Below are 20,435 nucleotides of genomic sequence, written 5' to 3' on the forward strand. Positions count from 1 at the left end.
CTGGGATGAAATCCCTTCCTCAAAGACATATGGTTTGCATATCTTCTCTTTTTTTTTCCTCTCCAATTGCGTTGGTTATCAGTAGAAGTTCTTAACTGTATCTATGAATAAAATAAAAACTGTAAAGCTGCAGACAACTCAGCTGAGTTCTCTGACAGAAGAGCTGCATTCTGCAATGTACTAAAAACACCTATTTTCAGTTCAACAGTTCCAAAGCATAAAGTCCCGTTCCACACGGGTGCCAGAAGCCGGTGAGATTCTGCTGGAGCACTCTATAAAATACATCGTCTGCCAAACAGGAAAAGAAAAATAAAGAAGAAAAAGAAAGCTCTTCTGATTTAAATATTTAAATAAGTTGCACCATCGAGTGTTGCAAACAATGCAACTTCCTTCAGAGTCTGCCAGATGAGGTCCCGAGTCGGAGGATCTGATTTGCGAGGACTTTTCAAATGAAAAATATTTGCTAAGTGCAATGCATATGGAAAGATTTCTATTCCCAGTACAGCCATGTAAAAGCAGCCAAATCATCTGTCATTCATGTTAATTTAATTACGGGACCACATTCAATTATCCAATATAATATGTAAATGAAATGAGCTGACAGTGCATGCTAATTATAGTCATTGCAATAATTAAACTGAAGAAAGGGAATAAAAGCGTAATGGGATAGGATATTTTTAATTAACAAGAACATTTTAATTAGCAGCTGTAGTCCTACAGCGTGGTGCGACGGGTTTATCCCGAGATTGGACATTACTCTTATGACAGTTGGGTTGTCCAGCCCTACCCTCGGCACCAGGGGACCCGTTTCGGATGCTAATAGATGAAGGGGTGGCCACCAAAGTGAACCCAAGTCGTAGCTCGCTCTGCAGGCGCCTACCAGAGCTGAGCTCCCCGTCCTGCAAAACAAGGGCTGTCTATTGCTATCGTAAACAGAAGTTCACGTGCCGAGACAAAACAGACAGCGCCGTTTAGGCATGACTAATGATGCCGAAGCATTTAAAATATTAAAGGAACACTTTGCTTTCTGAAATTTTCAGTTTCATAACTGATTTATTTCCCCAGTGACGGCAGCTGCCTCAAAAAGGCTCTCTGGACATTAAAACAAAATACAAAACAAAACAGGGAAGGAGTATCACCGATATATTATATGTAGTCAGTCATATATAGTATATGCAGTCAGCAAAAATCGAAGTCTTGCTAAAATAAACAGAGCGTGAGCTACCAAAACACTTCGGAATGCATTCCTTAGCAACCCACTGCCCTTGTCGCTCCTCGACAGAACCATTTGGGCCCAGGCTGATGGTAGGACATGGAAGCCCAGCCACAGACCAGCACACACGCACAGGACCCACTGTGGGGCTCCTGCCAGCTGCACGGAGTGCTGATGAAAGAATCCTCTCCACTAACAGTAAAGACCCTGTACTGCTCACTGAACATAAGATGCTGTCGGAGAATTTCACTCTATGAGCATGAAATATTTAGGAAATTGTCCTTTAGTTTGACTCTGCGGTAGCAATAATTAACTTAAAACCAGAAAATCCGCGTTCATGTTGGCAGACTGGAAAACCTCTTAATTTATTATTATTATTATTATTTTAAAGAAATCTATTCTCTAAATTGCACACTTCTGAATCACGAGTGTCCTTTTTTTTCCTGCCTCTCAGTGTGCCTTTTGGAGTACTTTATCTCTTTGTGTAGTTGGACGGAGGCACAGCAGAAGCTGTAAATAACAGTTTTCTTGCGAGTTCAAGGGAATGAAAACTTCGGCAGCTTTGTAATATGGGATAGGAATTTAGAGAGGAACAGACCTATTTAAACAACAAACAATTCAAACAAAAAAGCATTTGACTTCAAGAATAACGCAGGTTTGCTGTGAAATGCATTAGTTATCAACTTTGTAAAAGTCTGTTCCAGTAGTAAATAAAAAGAGCTCCCAGGCACTGTGAAGGTTTGGCTTCATTGCTCAAGTCCTGCAGATCTATTTTTACGAGGCAGTTCTTTCCAGGATTTCAAGTCTGCTACGTGAAAAGCTTTCACTGCGAGGCCTATTTTTTATTTTTAGTAGCACTCTGCGAATAGTCCACAATGAAAGGGGAAAAAAAATGGGAAGCTCAAAACATAGTAAAAAAATTAAACCATGAGGGAATTAATAGGAAGCACTTCCTGTTTCAGTCAGGGCATCCTATCTTTATTGGAAGTCACAACACTAACAGCACCTGAATGATGGCCTGCTTAGTAGCAAATGATGGCATGCTCAGCAGTAAAAGTAAAAAATACTGTTGTATAAGCTTCCCTACATTTTATGAGTATCTGACTAAGATTCTGCCTTTTTGGAATATTAGCAATGCTGTCAGGAAAAGCACAATCACTCCAATAGGAATAATAAGGAATCACTGCAATAGGGAAATGCGGAGAGTCTATGGTGAGCAGAACAGTCCTCCAGCACTGTTCAGCCTGTTAATTCACATCAAGTACTGTCATGGGCAGCATTCTGATGAACAAAAATGCTGCTTTCTCATTGACAAGCTAGGAAACAGGAATATCACATCACCGAATCTCTGCAAATAGCACCGCCAAAGCAAACCACCATCAGAGACCGCATTCAGCACACAAGCAGTACCACCCTACCGTGGTCATTTAACCAGAGACCTAAAGCTGCCTCACAGAGCTGCCAAAGCTGCCTTTTAGTCTTGAAAACTAACTCCGTTCAGGGGCAGATTACTGACAGCACATGACCCCAACCACAGGCACACACGCAGAAAGCTCCAAGGCACTGAGATTACCAGCGGGAAGGAGGCCCACAGAACGGCACACGATGCACACACTTTGTCTCTTGACTGCAGCCACACGGGCAGCTGCTGCCATGGCACTGTGCCGGGCTCCTGCTGCTGGACCTCTGCCCCAGGTCAGCGTGCAGAGCAGTGACAGGCACTGCAGCGTGCTCCGCAAGCACTGCTGGTAGGAAATCCCGCTGCTGCGCTACTTCTGGCACATTTATAGCTGCATGTCCTCTTGGCAATAAATCACAGCTGTTTATACTTGTGTGCCAGGAATTTTGAAGCTGTGGAAGAAAACCAAGACTGTATGCTGGCACCCCTGGATGGCAGCACAACCGCTGGTACAGCAGCAAGGATGAGAAATCTGCAGTGGTGTCACGTGGATTTTCAGAATGACCACATTGAGGAGTACTGCCCACAGGCAGCCCCTGCTCCTGAGAGGCTCTAGGCTGTACTTTGAGCTTTGGGGCCCTGATGGTCTGTGTGCTGGTAGCAGTGCATCTGTACCCTGAGTGGGATTTGGCTCCACCAGGAAGGAAGGCTGCAGGATCCTCCCTCAGGTTCTGTGGCCAAAACCACAGAAACGTTACTGTATATTATGTGATTACAGAATATTTTTGACAGAGTTTTCAACTTTAGGATATTAGAACGTTCCCAATTACAGTCAAAAACTGTGGACAGCTTTTCTCTAACCTTTGCTGACAAGTTGAGCCACTTCTTTCTTCTGCTGTTCCATTTAACTGGTGGAACTAAGCTGCTCATCCTGCACCCCCACCCAAAGGCTGAACAAAAATGGGAACCAACTATTACAGGTATGGTGAGAGAAAGAAAAAAAAAACAACAACAAATAACTTCACAAAATTGAATCATACCAAAGATGGAGGTACTGTATCACACCTTCCATATATCCAGAGTCATGGTCACAGAAGTCAAGAAGTGCCCCTGAGCTGCTGTGTGTGATCTGAGGAAACTGGGAGTCTTTTAAAATCCAAATATTCAGAATCATTTTGAAGATTTGTGCCTGGATTATTGTATAAGCTATTTTCATTAGTATGAGAAGTCTCAGAGTCCATTAACAGAAGCAAAAAACAATCAAGGAAGCTAGATAGGGATTTCCACTGCCTGTTTGACAGAGTTTTTGCTTTACTTATGGAAAGATACAAGGCGGCTTAAATTTAAAAGAGCTCTCTGGGTACCCAGGCACATTGGCTTCTAAGGACATGCCTTCATGACAGACTAGCTTTGCTGTCTTTACAAGGTTGTACGTGGGCACCACAGCTGCCCAATCAAGCCAGCAAGAAGTTAACTTGAAATTAAAAATATCATTTGCTGAGTATATCTTGGCATAGAGTGAGTTTAATTATGATCAATGTGAGGTCACCATTGTCGTCTGTGTAAGAACACAGAATTTGCTCATGGTCACAGAAAACTGCAGTGTTTTTCCTAGGACGTAACTTCATCTATTATTTTGTAAGTGCACACATTTGTGTTCATAGGAATCCCAAGCTCTTCCAAATAGTGTTGAGGGGGTTTGCTTTTTTTGAGGGATCTGTGAGTAAATGTACACTTGATAACTTCTGATCCCATTTTCCATTTGCCTTACCTGGTTATCTGTGTTGTTTACAGTGAAATAGCCCACACAAATAATGACTTCGTGTAGCAATCCTTCGCAGGTATGCTGGGAACAGTACCACAGCAACGAGCTGATGATATGGCGGAAGGCAAGGGACAGTCCTTCAGCACCAACAATAGACTGAAAATAAGGTAAAGAAACAGAGGTTAGAGCCTTACAGAAATTCCATGCATCACAATGCATCAGTGACACAAACCTGGGGGGAAGCACTGACTACATTCTTGGCTGCAATGAGATATTTTTGGAGGAGGACAGATTCAGGTCTCTCATTTCATTCAGTAGCTTGCACTTACAACTGGACTGTAACATTAAAAGCCAGACAAATGAGAGTAAAATCAGACTCTGAAGGGACACAGGAAAACTGGATTCTGCTTAGCTGACATGCAGCGTAGCATTAAGTTGACTGTTCCATTTGACTAACGTTATACGTTCCAGGAAAACTGAATGCTAATGATATTTCCTAGTAAGCAGCAAAAGAAAGCACATCATTTTTGCAGAAGAGCAAAATGCATTTTGCATTAATAACTCCTGCTCTGAACGGAATACAAAGATTAATAAGTAATCACTTTGCAAACATGAAAAAAAAGAAGTCAGAAACCTCCATAAGGAGAGAACATTCAGCTGGATGGTTTTTGGGATACTTTTAAAAAGTAGTCAAATTGCTGTAATGTGGAGATTCTGAATTAGATTTTATCTGCACAGCCTACAGCCTCTATTTAATAAACATGTCAAACAGACAGAACGACACAAGGTCAAAGGGGAAAACTAAAGCACAAAGAACGAGCATGACGGTCTACTAACTCTAATGAAATAGCAACACAGGCCTGTGAGAAAATTTCTTTCATTTGGGTGTTTTCTTCTTTCCGTATCTTGCAGTCTGCATTAACTACATCTCCATAAATCCCAGCCTGCAGAATAGTTTAGTTTCAGCGTACCGGAAATCTCTACCCAGGAAAGGCAGAATCCTTGAGAATTAAAGCAGACTCCATCTTGAATCTCAAGCATCTCACTAAATGCGCGTATTTCCAAATCCTACCACACAAGTGTGACTGTTTACCACCATCATGTAAATGCCATGTTCATATGCCACCCTTCTTTAATTAGGGCAGCCCATACACACTGTGACCTGGCACTCTGGGCTAAACCCTCCCCGACAACAACAGGTCAAAGGGCACCTGAGTTTGTGTATAGAAGTTAAACTAATTTTTCAAGGAAACTATGCTTCCTTTTTAGCTAGAATTAATATCAGCTCAGGATCCTGTGTTGTTTCTCACTACCATCTTTCAATTGTTTAGACTGTCAAATTAAATTAAATATATACCCACGAGCCATCTGTGCTAATACAAACTCCAGAATACCAGAGCTCTTCTGTTCATCAGAAAACCCCAGTCTACGGCCCTACTATTACACGATAAAACTATTCCTTCAAGATAACAATCTGACTGCATAAACTATGCTCCTTCCCTCCGCTATCTGCTCCTGCCCACAGGGTCAGGACGGGCACTAATTGGCCTCAGGTGTACGCTGAGATTTAATTCCACAGAAATAAAGCCCTTTACTGCAGAGGAATGGATGGCTGCTGGGACTACATGTGCCCACCGTGCCATAAGACAGCTAAGCATGTGCTTCCCTGGGTGCACCGCTGTATCAATGCACTGAAGGAAATCACTTGCACCGGTTTGTTTCCTATGACATGCTATGCAGCAACAAACAAACCTTCTATCCCAAACCAAGACCTACCGGGCCTGCTGTACAAAAGAGCTGCTTTGATTTACAGAAAGAAATGGGAGTTAATGGTGCATGTAAGAGTTGTTTCACATGGATCTCCAATAAACAGTTTGTGTCTCATAAAAGAAAAACTACTGACTGCACAGATCCCCCAGCTGCATCTATGTGGATGTATGCAGTTAGATGTAAGCTTGCTGCTAAATGGACCAAAAAAAATAAAAATAAAAAAAATAATCAGAAATACAAACTGAAGGAGACATGAAATCCTGTTTTTTGTCAATAAAACTTTGAGAAGAAGTTTAGATATTAAGTGATTTTCAGCTTGAGCTGTGCAGTGCAAGCAGCTGCTGAAAGCACTCAGAAATGAGAATTACAGTTATAATTCTCCTCATCAGAAGAATTTACTTCTTGCTCTCTAACAAATATAAAATAAATATATATAGTTATATATTTAATGAAGCTCCCCAAAGCAAAATATTATGCTTTAAAATCGAGTTTCTTTTTTATGAATACAAGAAGTAATGGATTGGATTCAGCATTCCATGTACTGCAAACTTCCATGCTTTGGTTACACCCGTCAGCCATAGGGCAGAAACAGCAACTAGTAATTTTATGCACAACAAAACAGACAAAGTAACTAAGACCCTGGAGATGGAAGTCAGCCCAAAAACACACGTAATCATTAATATGTTCACACAAAGCAAAAGCTGTGAAACATCTGTTACCTGGAAAGCAGGCAGATCAAGAACCGCAAAGCTGTTGAAGAAACGTAAACTCTGAATGGCAACCTGGATTGTGTTCTCTGCATAGCTGTCTTTAGGACTGGCTGTGTTTGGATCTGAAATTGTGCCGTGGAAAAGAACACAGTACAGCATATGCAGGACTCCAACCAGATCCGTAGCCTGAAGAACCGCTGTTAGTCCTGTGGGATCCTGACGTGTACTGTCAAATATGTTCCAAGATCTGTCAAAGAAACATTAAACTGTCTGAAAAGAGGAGCAGCACACACTTGCCCAGGGTGAAACAGTTACAAGGGAAATGTTAGAGCACAAGCAAACTGCTAAATAGGAAAACAGCCCGATGTCTAATATGTCAAGAATCCACAATATTTCCACAAAATTATTTCAATAATCTGAGCACTGTCTCTTGCCCTCCTTAATTACAGCGCTGCTATGCTCTTTAAATATCTTTCTCCACATCCTGGTGTCTCTGTTTCCGAACTGGGTTGATGATGCCAACATGCAGAAGTCGGCCAGCTCTCAGGTCAGAGAGCTGGGGGCACTTCTGGGGGATCCACGCAGGCCGCCGCTGTGTCCAGCAGCCCACTGCCATCCTTCCAGTCCCCACAGAGAGGTGGGAGCACAGCCTGTGCCTCTCCTGCCTCGGGGATGGGCGGTGGGCACAGCAGCAGACGTGCTGCTGATGAAGCAAAAGTAGTTATCCAAACCAGACAATCTTAATCAAATCGTTCTGCAGGAATCTGAGAATGAAGTGGTTGAGCAGTTAGCAAAACACTACTGCTTATTTCCATCAGATGCTATTATGGAAGAGTGTACGGGAGCAAGACAGAAGTCTGAACTGCTTGATGCAAGGAAGTCACAAGCAGTGAAACCTAAGACTTTTGCTACTTTGGAGGTTAAATGCAAATACAAAAAGTACACAAAATAATCCAACAAGGTTTCAACAGAACTGCAGGGGTTGGAAGGGACCTCTACACATCATCAAGTGCAGCCCTTACTAATGCAGGTTCCCTACAGCAGGTCACACAGGTAGGCCATCCGCACAGGTCTTGAATCTCTCAGAGAAGGAGATACGTATTTCAAGTCCTGATCTGAACTATCACGTAAACCAGCTGAACTTCACTGTAGAAGCACAGTAGGTCTGTGTAAGTAATCATAGGAAACACTGGGATACAACAAGCAGTGATGCTGAATATATGGTGTATCAACCTTCTATCTTTACCTCATATACTGTGTTTGCATCTTAAAAAGGAAAGAAAAAAAAGGGAAAGGGAAAAGAAATGTCAATATCAGAAGCAACTATTTTCTTTCTTTTCTGTTGTTAAAGGAAAATACCACAGTCTATATGATACACATAAAAGATAAAGAAGTAAACTAGGTGAGGGTATCTTGCCCCTTTATGTAAACCAAAAGGAGAGTAAATGGGAAAACAGAATAGGAGACAAGCTGGAAACGAGATCTGCCTAACACCATCTGTAACTCTGGAGACCTTGGGTTACTACAGGAAGGACTGGACCCTCAGAGGCCTGAGAGCACTCCTGCAGACCAGGATCAGCAGCAAGCTTTCCTTGTCCAGAAGAGCATAATGCAGCCCTTTCAGTACATCTCAGAAGCAGCTCATATCTGTCTGTGCACCAGCCCGGGTGAACAGTCTGGCCGTGCACAGCTCACTCTGTTGACACACATCTGCTTTCATCACTGCTGTCTCACACGTCCACATTTAGAAGGCAGTTACCTCAGATGAATGCTATCACTTTGTATCAGTTAGGTCACCTGCATGGGGAATGATTTTATCAGAAATAAGCATGTAGGGGTACCATTTCTCCTAAACCACTTTCTATTTACAGTCTGTGTGCATAAATGATGTTACTGAAAAGCTTCACATGCAGCATCCTCTGCTGGTGTGCCAAGATTTCCATGTCCCAGTTTTACTTCTGTGCTGTACCAGCATCCCATCAAACCACCTCTTCACAATGTTTGAAAGAAGCAACCAGATCTTCAGGTAAGATAGAGGAAGAACACAAGGCAGTACCACATCTGCTCTCCCACCAACACCTGGGTGCTGCGTGGGTGCCCCACCTGTCAGCACAGCCAAGCACTGTGACCACTGCAGGGCAGCTCCGTGTAGCTGAGTTCATGCCAGTTTCCAGAAGTCGTATGACTAATGCTGGCTGCCTTTAACAACCAAGTCAGACTCTCACAAGGATCCCTAAAAGGGCTCTACCCCAAACCCAGCCGCAGCAGTGCTTCAGAAGGCCCTGGTGCTGGATTTGCTCACAATACAAATGGTAACATTTGAAACGCAGCATAAAGTACAATCAAATGATGACTAAAATAATGATTCAATGTCACTTACCTCCTGCAAAAGAAGAAGCACAAACAGCTTGTGGTTTGTAATGCTCAACAGCCCTACCATCTATGTTGCAAAGATTAAAAAATAAAGAAGTAGTCCTGGAGCTCAAAGTTTGCTTTGAGTGGAGCCACGCAGCACAGCAGTTTACAATGTGAAGCTCCTTTTCCCGTGCCTGGAAGCTGCAAGGTCCTCAGGTGAGCGCGTTGGACTGCAGCGAGAAGCCGGGAGCAGGCAGCAGGCCCATTGCATGAGGAAGGCAGTCAGCAGCTCAGGGCCACCTCCACGCACTCCCAGGCCGTGTGCTGTGTCTGAGCTGCTCAGCACTGCCCACCGAGAGGCACTGCTGGCTGCCCAACTATGTGCTCGGCAGCCAGAGCGTGCCAACTGCCCCACGCTGCAACAGGCAGCCTGTTTGTTTCCACAGCATCACATGAGCACGGCTCCCTTTGCAACCAGTATTTTATTTCCATCTTAGCTTCGACCATCGTAACAAACAGAAAAACTACCAGCTGAAAAACCAGTCGCGTTCAAACAACAGTTCCAAATTCACTGCTGTACGTGACACCTCCTGCAGCTTCTTGTGACTCTGCGCAACGAGAAGGTTGTCTGATTTTACCCAAGGTTAAAGTTAGCTTTGCTTTCAGCTCTCACTCCATCATTATGTTTAAACAACTCCATATGAGAAAGCTTATAGAGCTGGATGAAATCCTTTTGCCATTTTGAGCAGTGAATGAATCAACATATACATAAAAAAGTCAATTGTAAAAATGACTCCAAATGAACACTCTCTTTTCTTTTCCTACCCCTCGATCTCCCCCCAAAAGAGACCAAGAATTTTACAGTCCCACCACAAGACAAAGCTGCTGAAAAAAAGCCATTTTCTCTGTGAGGTTTGGTGGGCTGAAGGAACTGTTGGAAATGTTTATTTTCGATTTTGCCTGTATTACAGTTAATTTGTGTATGAACAGCCTACCGGCTCCTGTTGGTTTTAACTGTCAGTTATAATCACTTTAAGCCCAAATGTTTACAATATAAAGGTAAAAGACGTTATTCATACTGGTTTGCGGGCTTTAAAGCAGAAAAAAACACATGTGAGATGTGGGAAAATGGAAGGTGAAGCTTTTTGTGTGCGCTGCTTTGAGCCGTTCTGGTCAAACCCATAAAACAGCGGATTCCACACGTTTAGCAGATTTTAAAAACCCTTTTAGTCCACCTCAAATGTAAGCCCAGGGAAAGCTCTGATAACTGGCAGCTTACAGGCTGAAAGGAAGGGAAACAAACAAAACCCACAGCAGTGAGAGGGGACTCTGTATCACATGAAACTTAGTCCGTAGGTAAGTAAAGCTAAGAGTCCTACAGAGGCATCTCCTTTTAATTATCCTGTTTAAAGAAGCCTGCATGTTAACCATGCTAAGAGCTGCCGAAGTAAAGCAGAACGGACAAACCCTCCCAGTTGCTCACCAAAGACTTGCAGGACTTTTTTTGTTACACTGGCTATTCTAGGCTGGGGAAAGGGAAAGGAAAGGCTTCTGAACTTTACCAAGCCTCTATATTTAGCACAGAAAAACAGGCAAATATTTATATTAGGGTCAAACAACCTGCGGGAATAAAATAAAGTAAAAAAAAAATAACAAAAAATAAGTGCAGGGCATTTTAGGATGGGCTGCCATTAATGATGATCAGATTCTGCCATAAAAGACTGTTCCTCCACTGGCAGTGGGTTTATGATTTACAAAAAGGGGTTAAGAATTAAAAAGCAGGGATAGACGCATCCCAGCAAAGAAAGATATTAAGCAGTGATACTCTATTGCTTAAAGTACACCACTATTTATTAAAAACAGGAATTTAATGCAGCTTGATGAGAAACAGCCGACTCTGCAGAACGAGCATAAAACTACAACTTCTCCAAACTTCAATATGAGCAAACTGTTTATATCTGAAAATATATTGTTTTAAAAACAGACTGAGCTAACAAGCAGACAAGACCCTCTACGGGTATACATTATAATGTTTGTATATTTGAAATATATACTCCTGATTAAAAACAGGGAGCCAAATGGAAACATGAGTTTTCAAGAGGCTTAGAATATGTTTGTTTTCTTTAATATTAGGATTTAAAAACCATCATCTGTACTTTTTCTTTCTACATTCTATTACCGAGAAAGAAATGTCAAAAAAATAATGGCAAAACAATAATAAAATAGGTATAAGGAGTACTTAGCAGCTGCCAAACCCTATTTTAAATCCCATTATCAAGCTACAAATCACTGTGTTGTGCAATAGGTGGCCTGAAAGCCTGCAGTAATTTCGAGAACAAATTTCAATTAGTTTGCAGTCCTTGCTGCAAAGCAGTGGGAAGCACACCCAGAATTCAGACTTGCGTATGATTTGCTACCCAGCAGCCAAAACAAGCATTATCTTAATTGCTGTAATAAAACTGAAAAGAAACCAGCCTACTTCCTTGCATGTCTGTGACGTGACAGTCGCTACGTTCCTGGACCAAGCCTGATAGATCTGCAGCTTCCTGCTACTGCACCTTGTAGACCAGTTCCATCAGCTGCTGCTGTGGATTTAGATGCACCTTACAAGGTTAACAACTTTGCTACTGTATTGCTAAGACATACCATTTTCCTGCATCATCTGGGAGCTCGCAGATGTTGGCTGAGTCATGAAAACAGCAAAACTTTGTCCAAGCTGATGTCCCAGGAAGATTCATGATTTGTGGATCTCTCCATCCACAACTCAATGCCCTCATGATGCCGGTTACTGTTAGTTTGCTGTGCTTCTCTTAGGGAGAAAATTCCCTCTCAGTGGTTATTATTGTTAACCCTTATACTGAGCCACTGCTGCTATGTTATGTGATCTCTGCCCTTACCAGTGTGGAGCATTGCATACCACAGCAATACAATGCCCCTGGGCAGAAGGTCACAGGTGAAAGGAGACATTGGCAATAGCCCTCCTTAGAGTAAAAATTGAACAGCTGGGATGCAACTCTTGCTTCCAGTCATTTTGAGGGGAAGGAGGGGGTAAAAATCGAGGAAGGAAGAGACAGGAACGTAAGATCCTGGCTATAAGGGGAAAGTCCTACAACATACTTTGTTGCTCAGTTTTCATGCCAGGTCACTCTTCTCTGCCTAATGCTGACAAGCCAAGCATGCTACCACATGTGTGCATGCAGGATTCAGAGCCCACATATAAGCCTAGTAGTGCAAAGGTAGAATGATGAAATCCTTTAGCAAACCAGGCCATCGTCCTGACCACTGCTACTGTTCAACTGGAATTGAACACAGACTGCAAAGCACATCTGTAAGTCTACACATACCACTCGTACTACGCATACAGTCAACTTAATGTTTTGCTCAGCTTCATCTTAATAATAGCATCACTCTTTATTCTTAATGGTAAGCAGAAAAGAGCTAAGCATTATCATGGCCTCAACTTTTAAGTCTTAGTGTTAAATGTAATGATCATCTTTTGCTCAGAAAACAGATACTGCTGACCAGACAGGCTGCATTTTCACTATACTAAGAGATGATGCCTTACTTCCATCTCATACATCTACAACAGTTACCAAAACAAGGTTCACATGGGGTTACAAGTTACTAACGTTTTCAACAAATGATCTATGCTACAGTGTTTACAAAACACTTTCAAACTCACTGCAGAACTGCAGTTGAAAGAATCAATGTAGCATATGTTATTCCGTACCAAAAATTCGTATTTGAGAAGGTCAATATAAAAGTTACATCTTTTTAAAGACCCTGACCACAAACGAAAAGAAAATCCTCCCCTTATTATGAGTTTATAACATATGTTCAGAATGGAGTCACCTCATTTCAATAACTTTTTATGATGCTTAAATTGAGAATCCTTCACTTTATGTTTCTGCATTACCAAGATTTTCCTTTACTGCATCTTATACCATGATTCTGAATTTATTTTTCTTTTAAGTCTACCAGGGGAATAAAAATGTATTGTAGCTTATGTCTCAGAATTCTTTTACTTTATATAACATTTCATGCTGATTTATATATCTGATGCAATTTGAAGATATTCTCTAATCACCATTATAGATGTGACGTTGCCTAAAACCAATCCAACCTGGAATTAATGGAAACAGAACGGTGAAAGTCCTAATTCCTTTGAAACAAGGAGGACTACCTGTCACAAAGGTCCTGATCAAGACCTGCAGGTGGTACTGACAGAAAAGACTCCCATGAAGCCAGTACCCCAGCAAACACTGGGTCTTAATTTAGAGTTTGGTTTAGAAACATATTTATATTTTTTAGTTTTATTTTTTTGAAGTAAATCCTGTGAAGAAGACAGGAAGTCAATGCAGACTTTCCTACGTTTGAGCTCCAGCAATGTGTACTCTGTATCCTGAGTACAGACTCTTAATTGTTTAGAATATGTATTACAGTGTTCAACTTCTGGCCCTCTGGGAATAGACCTGATCAGAGCTGCCAGCAAGGACCCTTCCAGCAGCAGGGTGCTGTCTGAACCCAGCAAGGAGGGCTACCCAGCATTTGGCCAGTTCCAGTTCATGAAGGATTTCATTGCTGCAGTCACTGTGGAAGACTTGACAGCCTGGTGATCCTGGTTCAAGCACCTTCCTTGTGTCGAAGCCCTGTCAGCTTCCCAGCCTAATGCATTTAGCATGGAATCACAACATTTTATATAAGAAGCAACAGCCTGAGTTGGTTCTATCAGAGAAACAAAACAAATGATGTGCCTCCACCATCACGTGGTACCAGCAAGTTCCCTACCTAAAGACATCACAAGAGCATCAAATTGCTATTGAAACAATGGGGAAAGCCACTGTGATATTACCTACTGGATTCTTTTTTCCCCCTCAGGATAAGAACTCCAAATGAATTAACAACAGAGTGGTTAGTTTGGTGCTTAGGCATGGAGAATCAGAAATACTGGACTCTGACAGAACAGGATGCCCTGCTTCCTACTGCTAGTTAGCACAAATGAAAGAGCCATCTGTATTTCTTACAAGGAGAGGCCGCCTTTAGTGCTGCAGATCACGTACCACACAAAATGTATTACAGCATTGTGACATATTTAAGAATTCAGTAAATTTGAACTCTGTTTCTGCCATCTCGATGTGTGTTTGGCAGCAGCCTTTTCCACTTCAATCACCTTGAATAATAAGGAACTCATTGTGCACGTTATGTAACGTGGCAGAATCACACTGCATTCAGTTCTTCAATAGGAGCAAGCCGAGGTGATTAAAGTCATCTAAACTGCCTGTCTAACCAGTTACAGCATAGCTTCTATCTAAAAGTGAAAGACAACAGTTTCAGTATCTGCAAGTTCATTTCTCTCACTTCTTTTCATGCTGAAAGGAACAATCTAACATGGAAACTGAGAGTAATCAGCCCCTTTGGATAAACTCACCAGCACCGCTGCATCATACAAGTTATAAGACCAGATACTTCTTGGTGTGACAATGAAGGAAAACACCCAACTCTCCCAAATTCATATTTTGCTACTGAACACAGATATTCTTAAAAGTACCTGCATAGCACTGTACTGTATTATTTTGGGGAACAAAAATCTTTAATATCTTGGGTGAGACATACACCCACTTCAGAAATGGCAAATATTACATTACTCAAACCTGTAGCTAGAATTATTATTCCACTAAGAGAAAGGTGAATTTTTTCAGTACACGTTTGACTTTTGGCAGTGCAGCCCTGGAATGTAAAATGCCAAGTTGGCAGCTTCCGTACAGGGAAATTTCACTAAGTTGGGATGGTCTCTTTGGGCTCATATTTCTTGCAGTTCTTTTTTCCATGTGCCCATGTCCTGGAGTTACCAGCAACAGCTCTAACCTGCAGCCCTGTTAAAGTTATGTTTTCTTAACTCTTGCTCTTCAATACTAGCATCCCTTCAGGCATTCGCTGTCAAGTTCTGTCAGCATTTCCTTACCCTAAAACACGCAGTATTCTAATGGCAGTTGTTTTTAGCACGTGGCCCCCAAAGCTCTGAAATTTTGACACTTAGGCCACCCGAAGCTGCAGACAGAGCAGTCCAGTTCTGCCAGCAGAAATATGCCACATGCTCATCCTCCTCTGCCCCCGTTAGGTTACAGAAATGAGCATTTTGCATTAGAAAGATTCCCTGACAAACCCAGTAATACTTTACATAAATATAATTCCCTTACTGATAACAGTATCTTAACTGAATTTGGCCATCTAAAAGACAAAAATCAATTAAGAGTTGATTTCATTTGATAGTAAAATACTTCGAACCCTCGGTACTGGACACTTACATCAAGCAGTGATGAGACCCTCTCTGTAATGATGAGCGAAGAAGATGCATAGCTTGCAGTTCTGATAAATGACTTACAAGAATTGAGACTCAGTGCAGGCAACTAATTACGGTTCAGTGGTGAAAGGGTGAGCAGAGCTTCTCTACAAGCATTCACTGTGTCACTGAAGGACTGGTGCTACTTAATAACTTCACCTCAGCGTTCACTTACTACCACAGCAGTGTCGGACACAAGTTCTGCTGGCTGCTGCCTGGTGAACATAATAGAGAAGACAGACCAAGTGCACCTACCTTCCACTGACCGCAAAGCAGAGCTGACATATCCCATGCAACAGTGCTGCGGCATTTTGAAGAAAAGTTGCTATTTTTGGATTCTCATCAACAGGGCCTTGAACGGAGAGGAAACAGCAGCACAACTTGTCTATCAATCCTATGTTCACCACGTAACTGGAAACAGATGAAAAACTGTATTAAAAAATAGACCTGTGACAGTTTTGATGACTTTACAAAGAAAGGAATTTCTGCTTCTCTGCTATCAAACCATATAAAATACAGTCTGTGGTTTCTTAAAGGGTTCAATAAAGCAGTTCAAATTACAACAACTTCAGGTCTGGAGCTCTGTAACCATCAGTAGTTCTTGTTAAGATAACTGTCTATTGCACGATAATTTGTATTATACTGTACAAAGAAAGATGAATTAACTGTTTATTTTACCATACTGCTAGAGGACAATGGAATTTTGCCATAGTTAAATGATTTATAACAGTCTTGATAGCTCTGCAGCAGCACAATTTCTCTTCAACATGAAGAGACAAACTTGGTAGAACACACAAGTTCAGGAAGACAATGATGTTACCCAGATAACCTTTTATTGCAATACGTATATCATAACAACCACTGCACAGTGGTTTGCTTTTCTTCCTTTGTAGTCTCAATTAAGAGACTACAAGAACATGCAGGTCACAACTGTCTGCTATCAGGAAGCCTCATCATGAACTCAACCAGGCTGCAGTGCAGAGAGAACAGTGCTAATGACTTTATCTTCAAGCTAAAAGGCTATTTTCTTTTTCTTGTTATCAAACATGAATAGATCACATCACCATCCTCCCTATTGCTGAGGTTTCTTAGAACTTCTAACAGCTTGGAAACTCCTGCCAAAACACCTTGCTGTTTGCCCCAGCACATTAACACCAACCTCTCTCAGTCAGCACCAGTTTCTCTCACACTTCAGTCATTATCAATTCCACTCGAACTGTGCAGACAGGTCTTCTTTTCCCATGTCATCTTACTGATATCACCTAACTTTATGTGCTTCCCCTCTCTACCACAAACGTGCAGTTTCTCAGGAGTATGAAACAAGAGATCAAGTCTATGTCAGATCAGCTTTGATTGTGGAGACCAGCTTAGAGCTTCAGTCATATCCTTGTTCCTTTTCCTCAGTTTTCTTTGCATTTTCCCCCACTCTGCCCATACCAACTGGAAGAAACCTCTTGTCGAAATCAGAAGAATTGTTATTACATTCTGTGACACAACCTGACCTAGGAAATGAAATTGCTTTCAGAAAACATCACCTCATTCACTGTTTTTACACTGATAGTCTGCCCTAAGCCATACAATTTTTACTAGTCTGCCTACCTGCTTGTCAAGCCCCCATCTTAGAGATCATGCTTTAGAGTGAGGCTCAAGATGGGTACAGCACTACGTACATTTCTACAACACCAAGTGCATCCTGGCTTGACTGAAGTGTAGAACATTATTAAATAACAACGACTAGTAAAAAAAAAACACCCCTGTTTCTAGTAAATAATTAATATTTATTAGACAACGACTATGTCAGGAGCTGTACAAATATCTATTAAAAATAATTTTCTCCCATATCTCACAGTCTGATTTTGAAAAATTAGGGACTATTAAGACTGAGGAGGAAAGTCTCCGTGTTTCAGACAGCCTTCCTGCCCAAAGACTAACCTCTTAGTCTTCTGGGCCAGAAGCTGGACTTTCTGCCAAAGCTTAACCTGCTGACACAAAGCTTTTGGAAACAACGAAAGTAATTAAGAATAAAAATACACTGTGTATAAAGCAAGATGTCAGACTACAATATGGAAGACTGCAATCTGCTGAAATATAGCAGCAAAAAACACCTAAGGATTCATAAAGGTTATTAGTTGCTATCTAATTGCTCAGCTAAGTTTGATTAGTCTGCTCTGTTTAGCAACATGAGAGGCTCCCAGCATGTTTTCCTGCAGATTTTGATCTAAGCGACCCACTTGATCACACAAGTGATAAACAAGCTCTCCAGTATTAGCACAGTAATTCCAGGAACAGAGCTGGGTGTTAGATACATCACAGTCACAGAGAAATGCTGAGTGCTAGAAATCTCACCATGATATAGGAAGGAAGAGGAAGAAGGAGAAAATAAAACACAGCTAATACTTATAGATGATTACTCACTAAAAGACAGAAGTATTCTGGGCAATGCTCTTTTTCCCATAGGAGGAATGTCTGACTGACATCTACAAGATGAGTTGCCACCTTCCTTTACACCCACACCTGGACACCAAAGGGTGTCAGAGGCTGCTTGTTTCATCAGAGAAGAAATGGATGAGCTTTCAGACTATTGGAACTATTCTTTAAGGTCATCTGGAGACAATTAAAGGACACAAGCATTCCCTTCCTTGAAGCTGAGTGTACAGACAAGTGGAATATCAAAGCTCTAATCTAATGTCTCCATCTCTCTCTCTTCTCACCCATGGGAGTACAGCTCCAATAACCTGGTTACCCTCCTGACAGCGTGCAAACACCTGCTGCTTATGCATCAGGTCTGCTTTTCCCAAACAGGAACAAAAATAAAGTAAAAATAAGTTATTCCCTCTTTCTTTCCAAATTTTCCTAAAACTCTCATTTATGTCAATTCCATGAGGACACATGATAGAATGACCGGGAGGTGAAAGGTTCTCATTAATAATATAATTTGTCCGGTTTTGACTAGTTTGAAATGCCCACTCTCTTTTTTCCTAATTGCACCATTACCTTGTCACCGTGCCTTTCTTTCACCATTTATAACCAGATCCCTTAAAGTGCCTCAGGTGAAGGACCTAGCTGGATTCTCATGTATCTTCTTAGCTTAAGGGTATATCTGCACTCGACCCAGCCAGTGTCAGATGTCTGCTCAGCACAAATATCAATAAGCAGACCTCCCACCCTCCCATTCCTAAACGAGAAGAATACAACATCCTGAAATTTCACACTCTTTCAAAACCTGTTTGGGGAGAAGGTGGGTTACATGAGAACAATTAACTTTTAGAGGTCACTGGTCCCTATGGCAACTATTTGTTTTGCTTTCCTCCTCCAGCTACCTGGCTTTGTGTCCATCAGCATCGTATCAGACTTGGAGAAGTGGGAAGATGTGCAGATGCTCACTGTGCCAGTTTCGGTAGCAAAACCATCAGCATTTCATTTCTCACAGGGATGTACTGATGACAATTTACTAGTGAAACTACACACCTTTAGCAAGCAATATAGTTTTGGATAATTTGTTTCTTATTTAATTTAGAAGACATCAATGGCAAGCAGAAGGATTCTTCTCTAGCTTTACAGTGCCTATACTGCTTAATAAGATAAAAACAAAGCCTAAAACACAACCACGAATTTGATTGAAACAAAAAGAATGACCTGTTGGGTTAACTGTGACACACACACACACGCTACATGTGCAATGAATGGGAATTTGGGAACTTCAGATGAAGTTGTTGTGAGCATTTAAGCCTTCATGAAGCTGGATATAAGCACAGGACTTTAAAGCTTTACGTGGATTATCAGGAGAGAGAATACAGGAAGCCTCAGAAATGCATTCTGAGTATCTGCTAGCAAGTACAGAATATTTTAAGAGTTATCAGAACAACTACTGGCACTGAGAATTTAAGGGAATTTAGGATACATTAAGTGCCACAACAAAAAAAATTCTAAGTCTGCAAAAGAATATTTCATCAAAATATATATATTAAAACAAAAATTGTATGAAGGAATCTACAAAAGGTTACAGGAGGGTACAGTCAGCTGGTGGAATACCTTGGGGTATCTAAGTCATGCTTACCAATCAACATGTTAAGGCAGCATATCAGACTGCAGAAATGAAATGTAACCCATTGGTGTAAGATCATCAAGTGTAACTATCAAAACCGCTGCACCTGAAACATTCCCAGACACGAAGGAGCTCATTTTTATAACATCCCTGTATCCCAAAGAGCTGGTATGAACTGCATTTTCCTTGACAGAAACAGAAGCATGGACACATAAATCTACGTGTGTCTTATTTTGTGTATTCAATCTGAGAGATCTACGATCCTGTTTTAACAGTATTTGGCGTTACACAGCACATTATATACTCTAAAGTAAAGCTCCCACTGACTTGCTGTTCAATGTGCTCAGCACTGTTGTAAATCAAAACCAGCTTTCAAGCTAGAACTCCAATTAATGACCACCTATAAGAAGTTCAAGTCATGTTATGTAGCACTGCCTAGGAATGCTGTGTCACAGCAAGGACCACAATCCTGTTCTTAAGCTCAGATGGTCAAACAGAAGTCTATGCTCTTCGTTAATATCACTGTTTTCCTGTCTGCTAGGTACCTTCCTATCATTGCAACAAAAAATGCAGTGGTTCTAAAATCCATCTCCTTAATTACATGTAAGTTTTCTCCTCCTCAGGAGCACAGAACAAAAACAGAAGGAAAAGCCCTGTTCAGAGAACTACTTGAGAAGTAGCACCTAAAATCTAGTCTCAGATGCACTGTTGATCTAATAAGAGATACTTCCTCTACCTGCAAAGCCTGGGGGAAATTCCTTTTCAAATCAGGCAGACCATGATTGAAATACTTCAGAATCCTCTGGAAAGTAATCTGTTACATTTTATAAGAAACTGG

General features: G+C 41.4%; 1 protein-coding gene across 5 annotated transcripts in view; it reads right to left on the reverse strand.

The window, feature by feature from the left end:
* The window catches only part of SCAPER (S-phase cyclin A associated protein in the ER), a 195,531-nt gene that overhangs the window by 13,764 nt on the left and 161,332 nt on the right, over window positions 1-20,435 (reverse strand). For all 5 annotated transcript variants that reach the window (XM_085515841.1, XM_085515842.1, XM_032446775.2 and 2 more), the window contains exons 27-29: window positions 15,808-15,963; window positions 6,867-7,104; window positions 4,384-4,533 (exon numbers count right to left, since the gene is read on the reverse strand). In XM_085515841.1, coding sequence (XP_085371967.1) covers window positions 4,384-4,533; window positions 6,867-7,104; window positions 15,808-15,963 — 544 coding nt within the window. The remainder of the gene's footprint in view (window positions 1-4,383; window positions 4,534-6,866; window positions 7,105-15,807; window positions 15,964-20,435) is intronic.

This window comes from Coturnix japonica, chromosome 14 (genome assembly GCF_054131305.1).
Source record: "Coturnix japonica strain WE chromosome 14, WE-NBRP24, whole genome shotgun sequence".
NCBI lineage: Eukaryota > Metazoa > Chordata > Aves > Galliformes > Phasianidae > Coturnix > Coturnix japonica.